The sequence below is a fragment of the Thermobia domestica genome, chromosome 2, assembly GCF_964235325.1.
Source record: "Thermobia domestica chromosome 2, izTheDome1.hap1.1, whole genome shotgun sequence".
NCBI classification, from domain to species: domain Eukaryota; kingdom Metazoa; phylum Arthropoda; class Insecta; order Zygentoma; family Lepismatidae; genus Thermobia; species Thermobia domestica.
In genome coordinates this window covers 48,193,368-48,206,692 of record NC_137455.1, presented here as the reverse complement: position 1 = coordinate 48,206,692, position 13,325 = coordinate 48,193,368, and the positions used below count along the sequence as shown (strand labels likewise).

Below are 13,325 nucleotides of genomic sequence, written 5' to 3'. Positions count from 1 at the left end.
AAACTACGGTATTACTAGATGCTTTGTAGGAAATTTGAAAACAATGGATCTCTCTCTCTCTCTCTTTCTTTCTTTCCTGCTCCCTTTTTAAGATTCTTATCTATTGATAAATGATTTTGTTTCGACTGTAATATCTGCAAAAGTATTTGATACAATGTTTGCCTCGACTTTTTTTTTTTTTTGTTATCATTTTTTTCCCCTTTGAACAAGGGTTCCCAAAATCTTCCTCTTTTGTAGCCGCCCTGTAAAATCTTCTTCACGGATTGTACTCCTATATAAATAAAACAGTTTTCTTTACTTATAGTTAATAGCTATCCCCAAGAAAATATATAAACGTTTAAAAGCACTTGGTGTAATAGGCGCAGGAAACTGTGTATGACTGATGCCAATTGTGAGTTATATCCAGTCAGTTTGTATGACACTGCCTCATTCGCCTCTAAAACGTTTATCTAATGCTAATAACTACACATTGTTATCACTGCTAAACATCTTTTTTACACTCAATACAATACAATACAATACAATAAGGTACAGTTTTTGTCATTACAAGTACTTTGAATACAGTTGAATGGGTACGCATATTACAGGTTGAAAATGGCTGGTCTAAACTTCGTTTTGAAGAGCATGAAATACGTCTTTTGTGTAGGATGATTAAAGAAAGCAAGATTATTATGAAACAACATTCTTACACAATGTTTGTGTGGAATATGCGAAGGAGAGATCTGAAACAGTCTACTTTGTTTTGATTACATTGAGATGGAAAGGAAATGTATAGCATTTGGCATCAAACATGCCGCTCACTAGTCAAATGAGACCACTAATTCCTTCACCTGGAATACGTCACTGGTTCCATCAGCCAGACGTTTTCCAGACCCCAACAACTGTCGTCAAAGCGACGCTTCCGCCTTCCATCTATTTCTCGTTCCGTCTTTGCCTGCATTAATCTTACTATATTTCCTAACACAAATTAATCAAGTAATCCCATCGAGGTTTCTTAGGTTATAGTTCTTTTCTCTTATTTGGTACAGAGATTCTATAATTATGTAAATAATAATAATAATAATAATAATAATAATAATAATAATAATAATAATAATAATAATAATAATAATAATAATAATAATAATAATAATAATAGCTTTTGTTCTCATTAAACCAACCACTGAACGTGGTTTTGAAGAAAAGATAGCCTCGTTCGATGAGATTAAAAACCTTCGCCTACCACATCCATGGGCGGAGATATGGGGGCATGAGGGCATTGCCCCCCCAACTTTTTGACAAAAAAATAAAAATGCCACCTATAAGATGGTCACATACCAAGACCTCCGAGACCGACCAAAAGGTCTGCCCTTCCCCCCAGTAGACAATTCCTAGCCCCGCCCATGACCACATCGCTCGGCATAATCTAATTGGTAAAAAGAAAGCCAAACTTAAGTGCAATTTACTCTTGTCGTGTCCTATAAGACAGGTAAGTCATTGAAGTTTCACAAAACACGTGTACACACTTAACCCAAAATATCTTTAAACGTTTTGCAGGGCAAGTAGTGTTAAATTATCTGCACTGTGTAAAATAGAAAATAAATGTAAAAACAATCACATATTTAACTAGCCAATTTTAGCCAATATTGTGTAAACGTAACAATTCATGTAAACATTTTATTACATTTTGAAGTAATTTGCAACTCCAATAAATATTTTGTAGTTTTGAGTATTATTGTTATTTTTTTAAAAATTTCTTAGAAATACTTTGCTTTTAAAATACACTCAATTCTGGAATATTGATTTTTTTTTATACAGTTTTATTTTCATTAATTACTCAAAAGTTACAATTAGTAAAATTTTGATATAAATGGACACGTACTCTGTTCGAAAGTATGCTTGCAATACAATAGGCTTCACCTGAAGGGACGCCGAATAACAAAAAAATCTTGATAGATCGGAGTTCTAAAATTACTCACTTCCTAACCCGGGGGAAAGTAAAAATTTAGGTAGGCCCGACCCCCGTGCACCGCGTGGATACGGGCCTGAACCAGTCTATAGCAATAACAATATATTTAAAAATATCAAAACTCACTCTTATTCATATTTTCTGACCTCATAGTATAAATAAGCGCTTTATAAATGTTCGTTATGTACTGTGTTATACTTTTTAAACATTTATTACAGAAAATTTGAAGTTCACGAATAAAAATAGTGTACAAATTTTAAGATAAATTTTATAATCCCTAATTAATTGCAGGAAACAAAAAATTTTATAATAAACAAAATTTTAATGAAAAAATTTAGAAAAATGATTTAAACTTATTTTTTTACAGTTCACTGTAATCATTTATCACTGTAAGAAAAGTCTAAGATAAAAGGAATTAAATCTTAGTTTGAATTTTGAATCAATCAATAGACGACTCCATTTTCTTAGCAAAGTCGCGGTTTTATGAAGGCGTTAAAAGACCAGTACATCATTCAAGAAAAGTGATATTTGTACTTTTATTTATTTATTTAAACTATATAGGCCGGATGGTTTGGAGGCTGGATACTCACGAACCAGCTGTAACTGATAGTCTACTTAATTCTTTACAAAACAAACTTGAATATGTGATAGTGGAGTTCTAGTAGCTATTACTTGTTTATAGTTATTGATTTATGTAATTTCCTTCTTATTATTTCAAAAAACACGAAATCAATTCTCACGTTTTCTTTTTTTAGTTTACGTCTAATCGTGTATCTAATAAATTGGTCGATAAACAACCAATGCGGTGCTGGGCACGAAATTGTTAACCGTACAATACATGCGGATTCCTGTAATCTTTTCTAAATTTAAAATTAAGAATTGCGCTTCCTCATTCGAGAAATTGAAATCTGATAATAATATTGTTAATTGATACAGTACTTTGTGTAGTGATGGGTCAGTGGTAGAGCGTTCAGCTCTGGTGCGTCGAATCCTTGGTTAAATTACAGTTCGCGCCAAGTTAACTATGTGGTGGACAACCAGCGTATGAATAGGTTTTCTGAGAATTCTTCCGTTTCCTCCTACTTTCTTCATTCCACTATTTTCATTCACTTTCATTATCAGTCTCCTTTAGTCTACACGTCATAATTGTGAGACTCTCTTTGTACTTGCGTATAATATAATGAATTATTCTAATACTAAAATTAACAATAGATTTTGATGTTTCCATCTATTTATAAAAGTTAAAGTGGGCAAGAGCCCTATATATACATTAAGAGTACCTGCATATGTATGTCAACAGAAAATGTACGGTATAGCGTGATGATAGGAAAAAATGAAAGTAATTGACTATCAATTAAACCTGTTAACTGCCGATGACGACTCAACTCGTCATGGGAATTTCGCTTGTATTTGCACTCTGACGACTACGTTCGTCATAATAAGATTAGTATTGGGGGTGACGAATTAATACGAATTTTCCGTGGGATGTAAAACTCGAAGATTTCATTCCATTTCATAATACGTATTTTTAACATATTTATTCCTCATTCAATTTTTTGATTCGGAAACACCCCAGTTAATAGGTTAAATTCAAACTTACAAAGTAGCTTTTATTCTCTCTCTAGGTTGAAGTTGCCAACATTTCTATTTACCTAGCTTCAACCTTTACACTCAGTTCAATATTCAACAGATGCATATATCAAACATGTTCCAATAGGTGTATTACAAACGAATTGCAGGATTTGGCGGATTAAAAAAAAAAAAAAAAAAAAAAAGTATGAAGGCATAATTCGAATGAAATATTTACATCCTAACTGAGAACTGACAAGGAAGCTGCAAAGAGGTCTGTTCAGTCGGCCTCCGCTGCTTAGGTTGTGACTCAGATTAATGCATTTTCTCTGCAGTTCAGTTGTTCTACAACAGTGAGCTTAGCGCCATTACAATGATTTACGAGCTTCAGGAACAGCACGTTCTCCCTTCATAACGTAAGAGATCGAGTTGCATTGCTGCTTTTCTGCATCGTCTACTCCCGCTAACTTTCTGAGGATACCAATTTAAATAGATTATTGTGTTTCGTTTTCTTTTTAAGTCTTGCGTACACCGGAAATTGAAACTAGTAACCAGTGACGTGCCCAAAGGGGGTTAAAGATTTTAACGCCCCTTTCAGTAATATATTATGAAAAAAATCTTTACTATATTACGTAAAAACAACCAATAAAAAATTATATTAACTTGGAGCTTGGGCCTCGCGTAATGAAAAACTGTGTATGCTACTGCTTGCACCCGTATTATTATTATTATTATTATTATTATTTTACTATGGAGTTTGAGATTTCAGGATTGGAGGGCAGATCATTAACAAGATCAGGTATGCAGATGATACGGTTATAACAACTAAAACCGAAGGCGAACTACAGGAGATGATTGACAAAATAGTTGACACTGGAAAACTGTATGGAATGAAAATTAATATCGAAAAGTCGAAAGTCATGAGAATATCCCGTGGAAACACGCGCCTTACGGATCAGAGTAGAACAAAGAGAACTTGAAGAGGTCGATAATTTCAAGTTGGGAAGTATTTTGACGAGAGATGCTTATTGCACCAAAGAGATCAAGTCAAGAATTGCCATAGCTAAAGAAGCATTCAACAAGAAAAAATCACTATTAACTAGCAGGTTCAATATTGCACTTAAGAAGTTGGGCAAGTGCTATATATGGAGCATCGGACTGTATGGTTCAGCGATTTGGACATTACGGAAGTTAGAGAAGAAATATTTAGAGAGCTTCGAAATGTGGTGTTGGAGAAAGATGGAGAAGATAAAATGGGCAGAGAGAGCAACAAACAAATGTTTTAAAACGGATAGAAGAGAAGAGGATACGTCTAACCACCATCCTTCATAGAAAGGCCAATTGGATTGGACACATCTTGCGAAGAAATTGTCTTCTTCACACCGCCATAGAAGGAAAGATGGAAGGGAAACGAGGAATAGGAAGAAGAACAGAGCTGATCGATGATTTGAAAGATAGGAGAAAATATTGGGAGTTAAAAGAGGAAGTTGAAGATCGAGAAAAGTGGAAGAAACATTTCCAGGCCCAAATCTAAAAAATTGAAAAAAAAATCCTCATTAGTCCCAGGACTTGCCGAAAGGCAGAATACATAATAATAATAATAATAATAATAATAATAATAATAATAATAATAATAATAATAATAATAATAATAATAATAATAATAATAATAATAATAATAGGGGGCGCGGTGGCTCAGTGGTAGAGCGTTCACCTCTGGTGCTTGGGGTCCCGGGTTCGATCCCAGCCCCCGCCAAGTGAACTTTGTGGTGGACAAACACTGTGCTCGTGGGTTTTCTCGGGATTCTCCCGTTTCCTCCCACTTTCTTCATTCCACCATTTCACTCATCTCTCATAATCACCGTCTCCTTTAGCCTAACCGGCATAACCGTGGGACGTAAAACTCAGAGATTTCATTTTCATTTTCAATAATAATAATAATAATAATAATAATAATAATAATAATAATAATAATAATAATAATAATAATTGCTGGTGAAGCATCATGATTCCAGGAAATGCACCATGGATCGTAGCAAGTAGTAAGTTGAAGTGACAAAGTCAGGACTATGTTTCATGTATGGCATTAGTTCGCTGCCATACATGATTTTATGCTCGAAACGGCCCTGTTTGATGACCGGCTCTGGAAATTGGGCCTTGCTTAACCATTGTCTTCGTACATTCGGATTTCGGAGGAACTCCCATTTTTCGTCGCAGTTTTTCTTTCTTGGAAATTACGCACTTGGTGGGCAGTTCGTTCGCACCAATCTAATATTTTGAAAAATATAAATGGCTGGAATACTAATGTAAATTATTCATAAATAATATTTATTTCTGTAGGTTTATATTGATTGAGGAATTGAGTTAAACTTTTTACCTTTTCAATTTTCTTTTCAAAGAGAAAAAGCTTTGGTAACTTTAGTTTTAAAAAAAAGAAAGAAAAGAGAAAGAAAAAATTGTATGTCATCAACAGAAATATAGCTAATGGAAGAAAAAATGGCAAACAATTAATCTGTCAATCAGATTCAAACTTAAAAGTAATATTTATTCTCTCTAGATTGAAATTATCAATATCTATTTACAGAACTTCAATCTTTACGCTCAATTCAGTATTAAACAGCTACATATATCAAACAATTTCTAGGTGTAGGCTATAACAGACGAATTGTAGGGATTGGAACAATAAATTCGCCTATTATTTATTCTTGAAGTCATAATTCGACTGAAATATTTACTTCCCTCTTGAGTTCAAATCAACCAAGAATAAGGATATGAATTACTGTAATTTCTCTATAGGATTATTTGAAGTTTGTAAGGGCTAGTTTGTCTACTATTCATTGCTTCACTATTATAGTTATTATTGAAATATTAGAACGAAAATTATACTCGATTAAAAATGAAAATGTAATTATTGTACGTATTTAATTTGGAAGAATTTTGGTATATGCTATTCGTGGAATTAAATTACCCAGCATTGTATTTTTATTTTGATATGTGCTTCACGCAGTATTGATGTTAATCTGCAAGTAAAATGTGTTATAAAATCCGTATTTCTTTCTTTATATATATACGCATTATATTTGTATATATATTTGCATATGATTTCGTAAAGTTGTATAGTGATTATCTAATATCTCCTTCCCGTTAACTATCCAAACATTACAAAGAAAGATAATTCAGACTCTGCTTATTATTAGGAAAGAAAGCGAAAGAAGTGTGTGATTCTTCTTGATGCGCATCCGCTTGTTAAAACTTCAAGCGTGATGGAAAGGAACTAAAGACACAAGAAAAAGAATAAACTGTTGTTTGACTTTCTATTTTGTTCCCCTCGCAGACGTCATTTAGAACAAGACACCACTTAACACCAATTCTTCTCGACCATAATTTTAAACGAGGCTGTGTTGGATTTCTTAACAAGAGAGAAGGAATGATAAAGGACAGGGAAACAGGACAAAGCTTTGTTAAAACTATCTGCTTCAATGAAGTCGTGTTACATTTTTGTGGCTTTATTTGTTTGTTCAGAATTTTGATACGCTGTAATATTTTTCTTGCGTTTCTCCCTAAATTACTCGTAATATTTACGCACTGCTTGTTTCATTCTTGATTATATTTATTTTGTAATGTTTACGAATAGCATATGTGTCACAGCAACGTATACGTGCATCGCTGTTTGGATTATATGTAGGAGTATGTGTGTGTCACCGTTAGGAAAGAACAGCAATAGATGCAATCCAGTACTTAACACTGTATTTCTTTCAGATATAGAACATAAATAAATAAATATTCTGCTTGATCAAAATATGAAATTATCAATTATTATTATTAGCAACAAAATACATGTTTTACTGCCATAAAAATTAGTTTTTCTCAAAACCTACGCATGAAGATTTAATCACAAGCATCTCATTTTCGTGATCTGTCGAATGTTCTATCTTCAGACAGTATTACAGCTATCCGAAAATTAAACTTTAAGAACTAGTCGTAATTTTCAACTGTACCTCATTAACCATGCTATGCACTTTCAAGTTGCTAATACCAGTAGTGATGAGCAAATGCAAGGAAAGAAAGGAAGAGGGTGGAAGGAAAGAAAGGGAGGGGGTGAAGGAGCTAGGAAGGAAGGTATTAAAACATAAAATTGCTGCGTCATGACAGAGACTAGCTGAGGACCGCCGTACATCGAAGCTTCTCAGTTGCAGCAAGTGACCTGCCAACAATGGAAGAATAGCTATGATGATGATGATGATTGTTTAGCAATATCGGCCAAAAAGAGAGAGAATTAAAATAATAATGATTATAATCAAACTTCTTAATATTCTAGAATAATTTGAGTGAAAACTGAAAACGATTCAACTGTCTGTCTTTTGTGTAAACTCAATTTATATAAATATTTTGACCTATATTAGAAATACAAAATAACGGCATCAAACTCTAAGTTATTTGAAATAACTGCATAAAATCACTCCGAATTGTGAATATGGATTATTTACTGTTTTATAATATTACATCGCTCAATCCTCGATGTATCGTATACCTAAGGAGGATAAAAGTCCTATTGATAAACAATTATTCAACGTATAAGCATCTGCTCGTGAAATCAAACTTGCGGTCACATGTACTAAGTTTTTGTAAATAACATGAAAATGTTATTTTGATATGAACTTTATGAGAACATTAAAAATTTCCAACGGATGCTTGAGCCTCGGAGTCAAGGCCATACCCATGTAGTCGGCAGCACCTATAATATATGGAATTACTGATGTTCAATACTACATTTCTCTTTAGTTTTGGAAGAACATCATTAATATGTTTTTAAATGAAATGAAATATCTAGTTTAACGTCCCACGATTATGCGCCGAGGCTAGGAGAGATGGTGATGATGAGAAATGAATGAAATGGTGGAATGAAGAGGAAACAGGAAAAATCACGAATACGGTGTATGCTTACCTAAAAAGCTCACATGTCGCACGCTGGGATCGAACCAAGAACCCCATGCACCACTGGTGAAAGTTCTACCACCGAGCCGGTACTTGTACAAAACTTGCGCAAGAGTCTTCGTCTTGCAGGTATGGTCTTGGTCTTGTACCCTTTGGTTTTGGTCTTGATCTTGCTTGCAAATCTCTTGCACAAACTGCATGAGCAAGACTCTTGCGCTTATCACTAAATGCCAGTGGAAAGCTTTATTAAGGTAGGCCTCGGAAACTACGCATAAACATTTAAATTCTTACCATTTTATTCAGTTCTGAGGGACCTGTCAATTGGTATAAATATCATCTTTAGACATTTTTTTTAATAAACGCTTATAATAGTACAGAATGTTTTCTATTTACTATTGTTTTATATTCGTGTATGTATTTATGTAGCCAATGTGCTTGTCATATATAGGCCTACACCTGTTGCGTGTTTAGAGATACAAGGGGTCGGAAAATACCGTTCTACGGCATTTTGTCTGGGAAATTTTGGTCTTTTTTTTTTTTTTGAACATTTCAACTTTAGTGAAGAAAAAGTATTACGTTCCATCTTCCCTTTTTTCATTATAACACGAAGAAGTTTTTAAGTATTGTATTCTGAACAAAAATGATCTGAAAAGTTCGATAATCAATGATAATCGATCACTTGATTAGAAAGAACAGGGCGAATCGGTGGATGTGCAATGGATTTTCTAATTTTAACGAATTGTTTGTAGAGCTATTAGTAATTTTTCTACGACAAAAATGTTTTAGTTTAAATTCAATAGTTGTCAGCAATGTAGTAGTTTCATTTAGGGGAGCAAAATTATCATTTAGAATTTATGCATAAATTAAAATTTCACTAAAAAGTTAAGCTTTTTCATGGGGGGTGGGTGGGAGCTAAAGACACCTTTTATGTAAGAGGTTACACAGAACAAGTGTATCTTCTACATAGCTTTTATTGAGGCCGTTAAAATTCGTGCGGGAGAAATTAAAATCGCTCTACCCAAGTTTCGTATAGTAAATAAATTGACACAATATAAAGAAAGAAAAAATAAATTCTGTAAATGAGGAACTTTTACTATCTTTGTACTAACATCATGTCCAAAATGGCTGTTTATAACTTCAATTTTGTAAATTGGATTTATATTAGGCTTCAATAGACTATCTGATGTTCATAATAAAGTGTTTCCCGAGCGGGGAACAAGATGTAAACTAAATTTTATACCAAAACCATGGGCGTCCGAAGGGGGCAGAGGCCCGGCCCCCCACTGGCTCACAAAAACGTATATGTAACATAACAAATCACGTATATTAAATACCAGAAATACCAGACTAATAGGTCTACCAACCATGGAGATGCCATCCTAGAAAATTTTCTTCCGGTGCTCCTGACCAAAACAATTAAAGTTTGTACCTGTTTCTTGTTTTATGGTACTTTTTCTTGTCTATCAGTCTGAATTTAGGCAACATGTATAACACACATGACACGATATAGAACTTTCAGGGACTTGATGTGATGATTACGCAACCAACATTACCCTTATGATATGAGTTGCATAACTTACGCTTACTGGCCACTAATGAAATGCCATTTCGAAAACCAATAAAGATAACCCCTTCCGGACTGAACATAGTATAAGACTCGTAAGTCTTGGATGTTCTAAAGGTATTTTTAATTGTACATAAAATACACTACAGACAAACAAATGTGATACTTAATAAAAAAATTATTAAAAGACAAAAATTTTCGTTATTTTTTTAACACAAGAACTGGCGTTTTATAAAAGAAAATCCCAAAAGAATTGTCTCTTTGCATTCTCTACCCATGTCTACCATAATTAAACGAAATCTTTATTTTAATGTTCCACAGTTTTGCCCTGTATGGCTAAAGGAGGCAGATAATAACTGGAAACGAATGATGATGAATTAGTGGAGGGCCCCGCGTAGCTTTCGGTACTAGCGGTTCCAGGTTCGATTCCCGTTGGTGGCACTCGATCGAAAAAGTGTAAAAAGCTTTTTCAGGCCAGCCATCACAAATGCCAGGTTGTACCTAACATATAGCTCTCAGACCACTTCTTTCCTTCCTTCCCTTTCCCCGGATAGTGTGCTCGCCGAAGGACGTCATCCCTCAAACGTAACGAACTAACATAGCGATAGATGCCGAAAGTCCAGAAGTCTAGATCTTAAATCCTAACGAATTAGTGGAATAAATACTATAGAGCACTCTAACCGTCACAAGCCTAAGTTACCAATCTCCCCTCCCTCCCCCCTGATAGGTGGACCTTCTATCACTAAGCTACCTTGCCTTTCCATATGTGTTCAGCCGTCAGATTACGTTAAAATAGAAATCCCTTCCTAAAATCCGCGGTAAAATCTAATTAATCTTCCCGAAAGATACTTGCATGCCGCACTAGGATTCAGCCAGATGTTCCGACTTTTTTTTTTTTTTTTTAATTATTGTTTATTCCTTGAGGTGCAAGAACGCCTTTATATGCAATATCTGTCATCACTCCGGCATCCCTGTTAAGATTCTTTCTTTTTGGAAAATGAAAAAAATAATTAATCTTGAGCGAGAAAGAAGGAAGCCAAAAAAAAAAAAAAAAAAAAACTGCCTTGTAGTACCATCCCTTAATGTGTTTGAGCCCTGTTTTTCTGGAACATCCGACTCCCTATCAATTAGGGGCTAAATAAGAACGTGTTGAAAACCCCTAACTCATCTTGTTTGCCTTTGGCATGATTGGCTGACCATTCTATTTTGCTGCGGGTGTGCGCATTCACAGGCGTTGTGTAAATATACTGTGCGTGCATGGTGATCACACACATACATATGTGCTGTGAATGGAAGAGGAAAAGATGAAGCTGGAAAAACGGAAAGAGAGCGAGAAGAGGTAGCAATGAAAAACAAGCCAGTGGAGCTGGATGCTGTCAAAGGAAACGTTGTGTTAGTGCTTCACCTCGTACACGGTGTACAACATCCTAGAAACCGCAGTCGGTTGGTGAAAGTGTGTGTGTATATATGTGTGTGGTATCCTTTTATAATTACGTAAGAGATCTGCTTGACTAGTAGCTATGTGACAATAATAGAGAAAAATCAGTTCTAGCTTCTGTATAAAGTTCGTGTAGGCCTATTTGTAGGGCAATTTTGCTACATACACTATTGTCTCAACTATCCATTTCTGTCGCGAAGTTTTACATTAATACTTTCTTCCGTAGATTAATTTTTTTATAATGTGAAATCATTATACTCTTGTAACTGAAAGACATTTTATTTATATCATTGATTCACTTTATGCAGATTTATAACAGATATCTAAGAATTACATTGTAAACACACATTTATATATATATTTTCAATATTAAAAGAAAAAAATACGTAGTTTTCCTTTTATCACTTTATGAGGTAGACCAATCCGTGATCAATAAATTACTCGGATAATACATCTGAACTTAACACACTAATGGGTTCTTATTTTATATCAAACTTGAAAACTTTTAATGAAGACAAGGCTCATTTGTCAGAATTATCCTGTTAATAGTTTAAGTGTGGCGGGATTCCAGGAGATAGAAAACGAGGGGAAAAGACATTTCTACAGATACGAAGGTCAGACATTAGTGGAAGAGTCGTACCAGAGATGTGAGAAGATATGAGTATTTCTGAAGAAAACAAGGAACAAGCTGTTGAATAGTGATCAAGCGAAGAAAGTGCATATGATGAGGGATGAGTAAAAGTTCATTGATCCATGGAGGAAGAACATGTTATGTGTATTTTCGGAAGTGTTTCCCGGAGACGTTCTCAACGGTTTGGAAATGTTAATGGGATCACGTTGAAATATTACAACAGGGAAGTGGAAGCTATGATGAATAACACTCGACAGTTACGATCTTCAACAGATTCATTCATCCCTGTTACTAGGTATAGTTCATATCTATTTCTAAGAATATGATGTTCTGTAGCAAGACCACAATAATAAACCTTGCATGACTTGTAAATAATACTTGGAAATTTAACTTAATTGATGCCTGTTACAGCACACTATTTCTGTACATGAGAATGGTTTATCTCTAATGAAAACATATTTTTACCTAGTATCATGTAGTGTCAAACTTCAGTCGATCCAGAGGTCGAAGATGCGTGAGATTTTTACCAGTGTTTTCTTTTAAATTTTCTTAAGTCTAACTTCTTTCCCTCTTGGTACATGTGTGGTATATGTATCATAGTTTATTCATTAGACTTTAGAACCAGATATAACATATCTTTAATTTTACGTCCTGTATTTATGCTCTGTAGGACGAATGGTTAATGACAGTGAATGATCAGATTGTAAGATCGAATGATACAGTTGGAGAAAAAGAGAATCCCGAGAAAACCCACAGGCGTGATATCGCTACACACAGGCATACCGCTTGGGATTGAACCAAGAACTCCTCACACGAGAGGTGAACATTTTACTACTAAGCCTTCTTGTCACTCTCCTTTCAGTTATTAGACTAGAAATAGAATTTAAATAATTGTTAATATTCTGAAGTACTTAAAAGTAAAGCATCGATTCTGCGATGACACAACTGCGAGATCATTTTTCGAATGTACGTATCTGAAGTTGTCACATGTGCACATAAACGTGAAATGGGTGCAAAAATGTTTCCTTTCTGAGTTATAGGCTGCCGAAAACATGAAAAAAAAAATGAACTTTAAAGGTCCATAGCTCCAAAACTATGAACCTACTGTAGTCGGGTCAAGACTTCACTTAGAAACTACTATGTGTCCTATGCAAAAATACATGTTTCAGAATCCTGCTGTACTTACGCAACAATCTTTATAGAGGGAGTTTGGCCAAGGGCATATAATTTGAAGCACTCA

General features: G+C 34.5%; 1 protein-coding gene across 2 annotated transcripts in view; it reads left to right on the top strand.

The window, feature by feature from the left end:
* Positions 1-13,325, top strand: part of LOC145671739 (E3 ubiquitin-protein ligase TRIM45) — a 161,675-nt gene that overhangs the window by 74,044 nt on the left and 74,306 nt on the right. Inside the window, exon 1 of one of the 2 annotated variants that reach the window (XM_081740944.1) lies at positions 11,328-12,380. The exons of the other annotated variant lie outside the window; for it this stretch is intronic. Within the exon in view, the coding sequence (XP_081597070.1) occupies positions 12,208-12,380 (173 nt within the window). The 5' untranslated portion in view covers positions 11,328-12,207. Of the gene's footprint in view, positions 1-11,327; positions 12,381-13,325 lie in introns of those variants that run through there. 2 annotated transcript variants of the gene reach the window in all.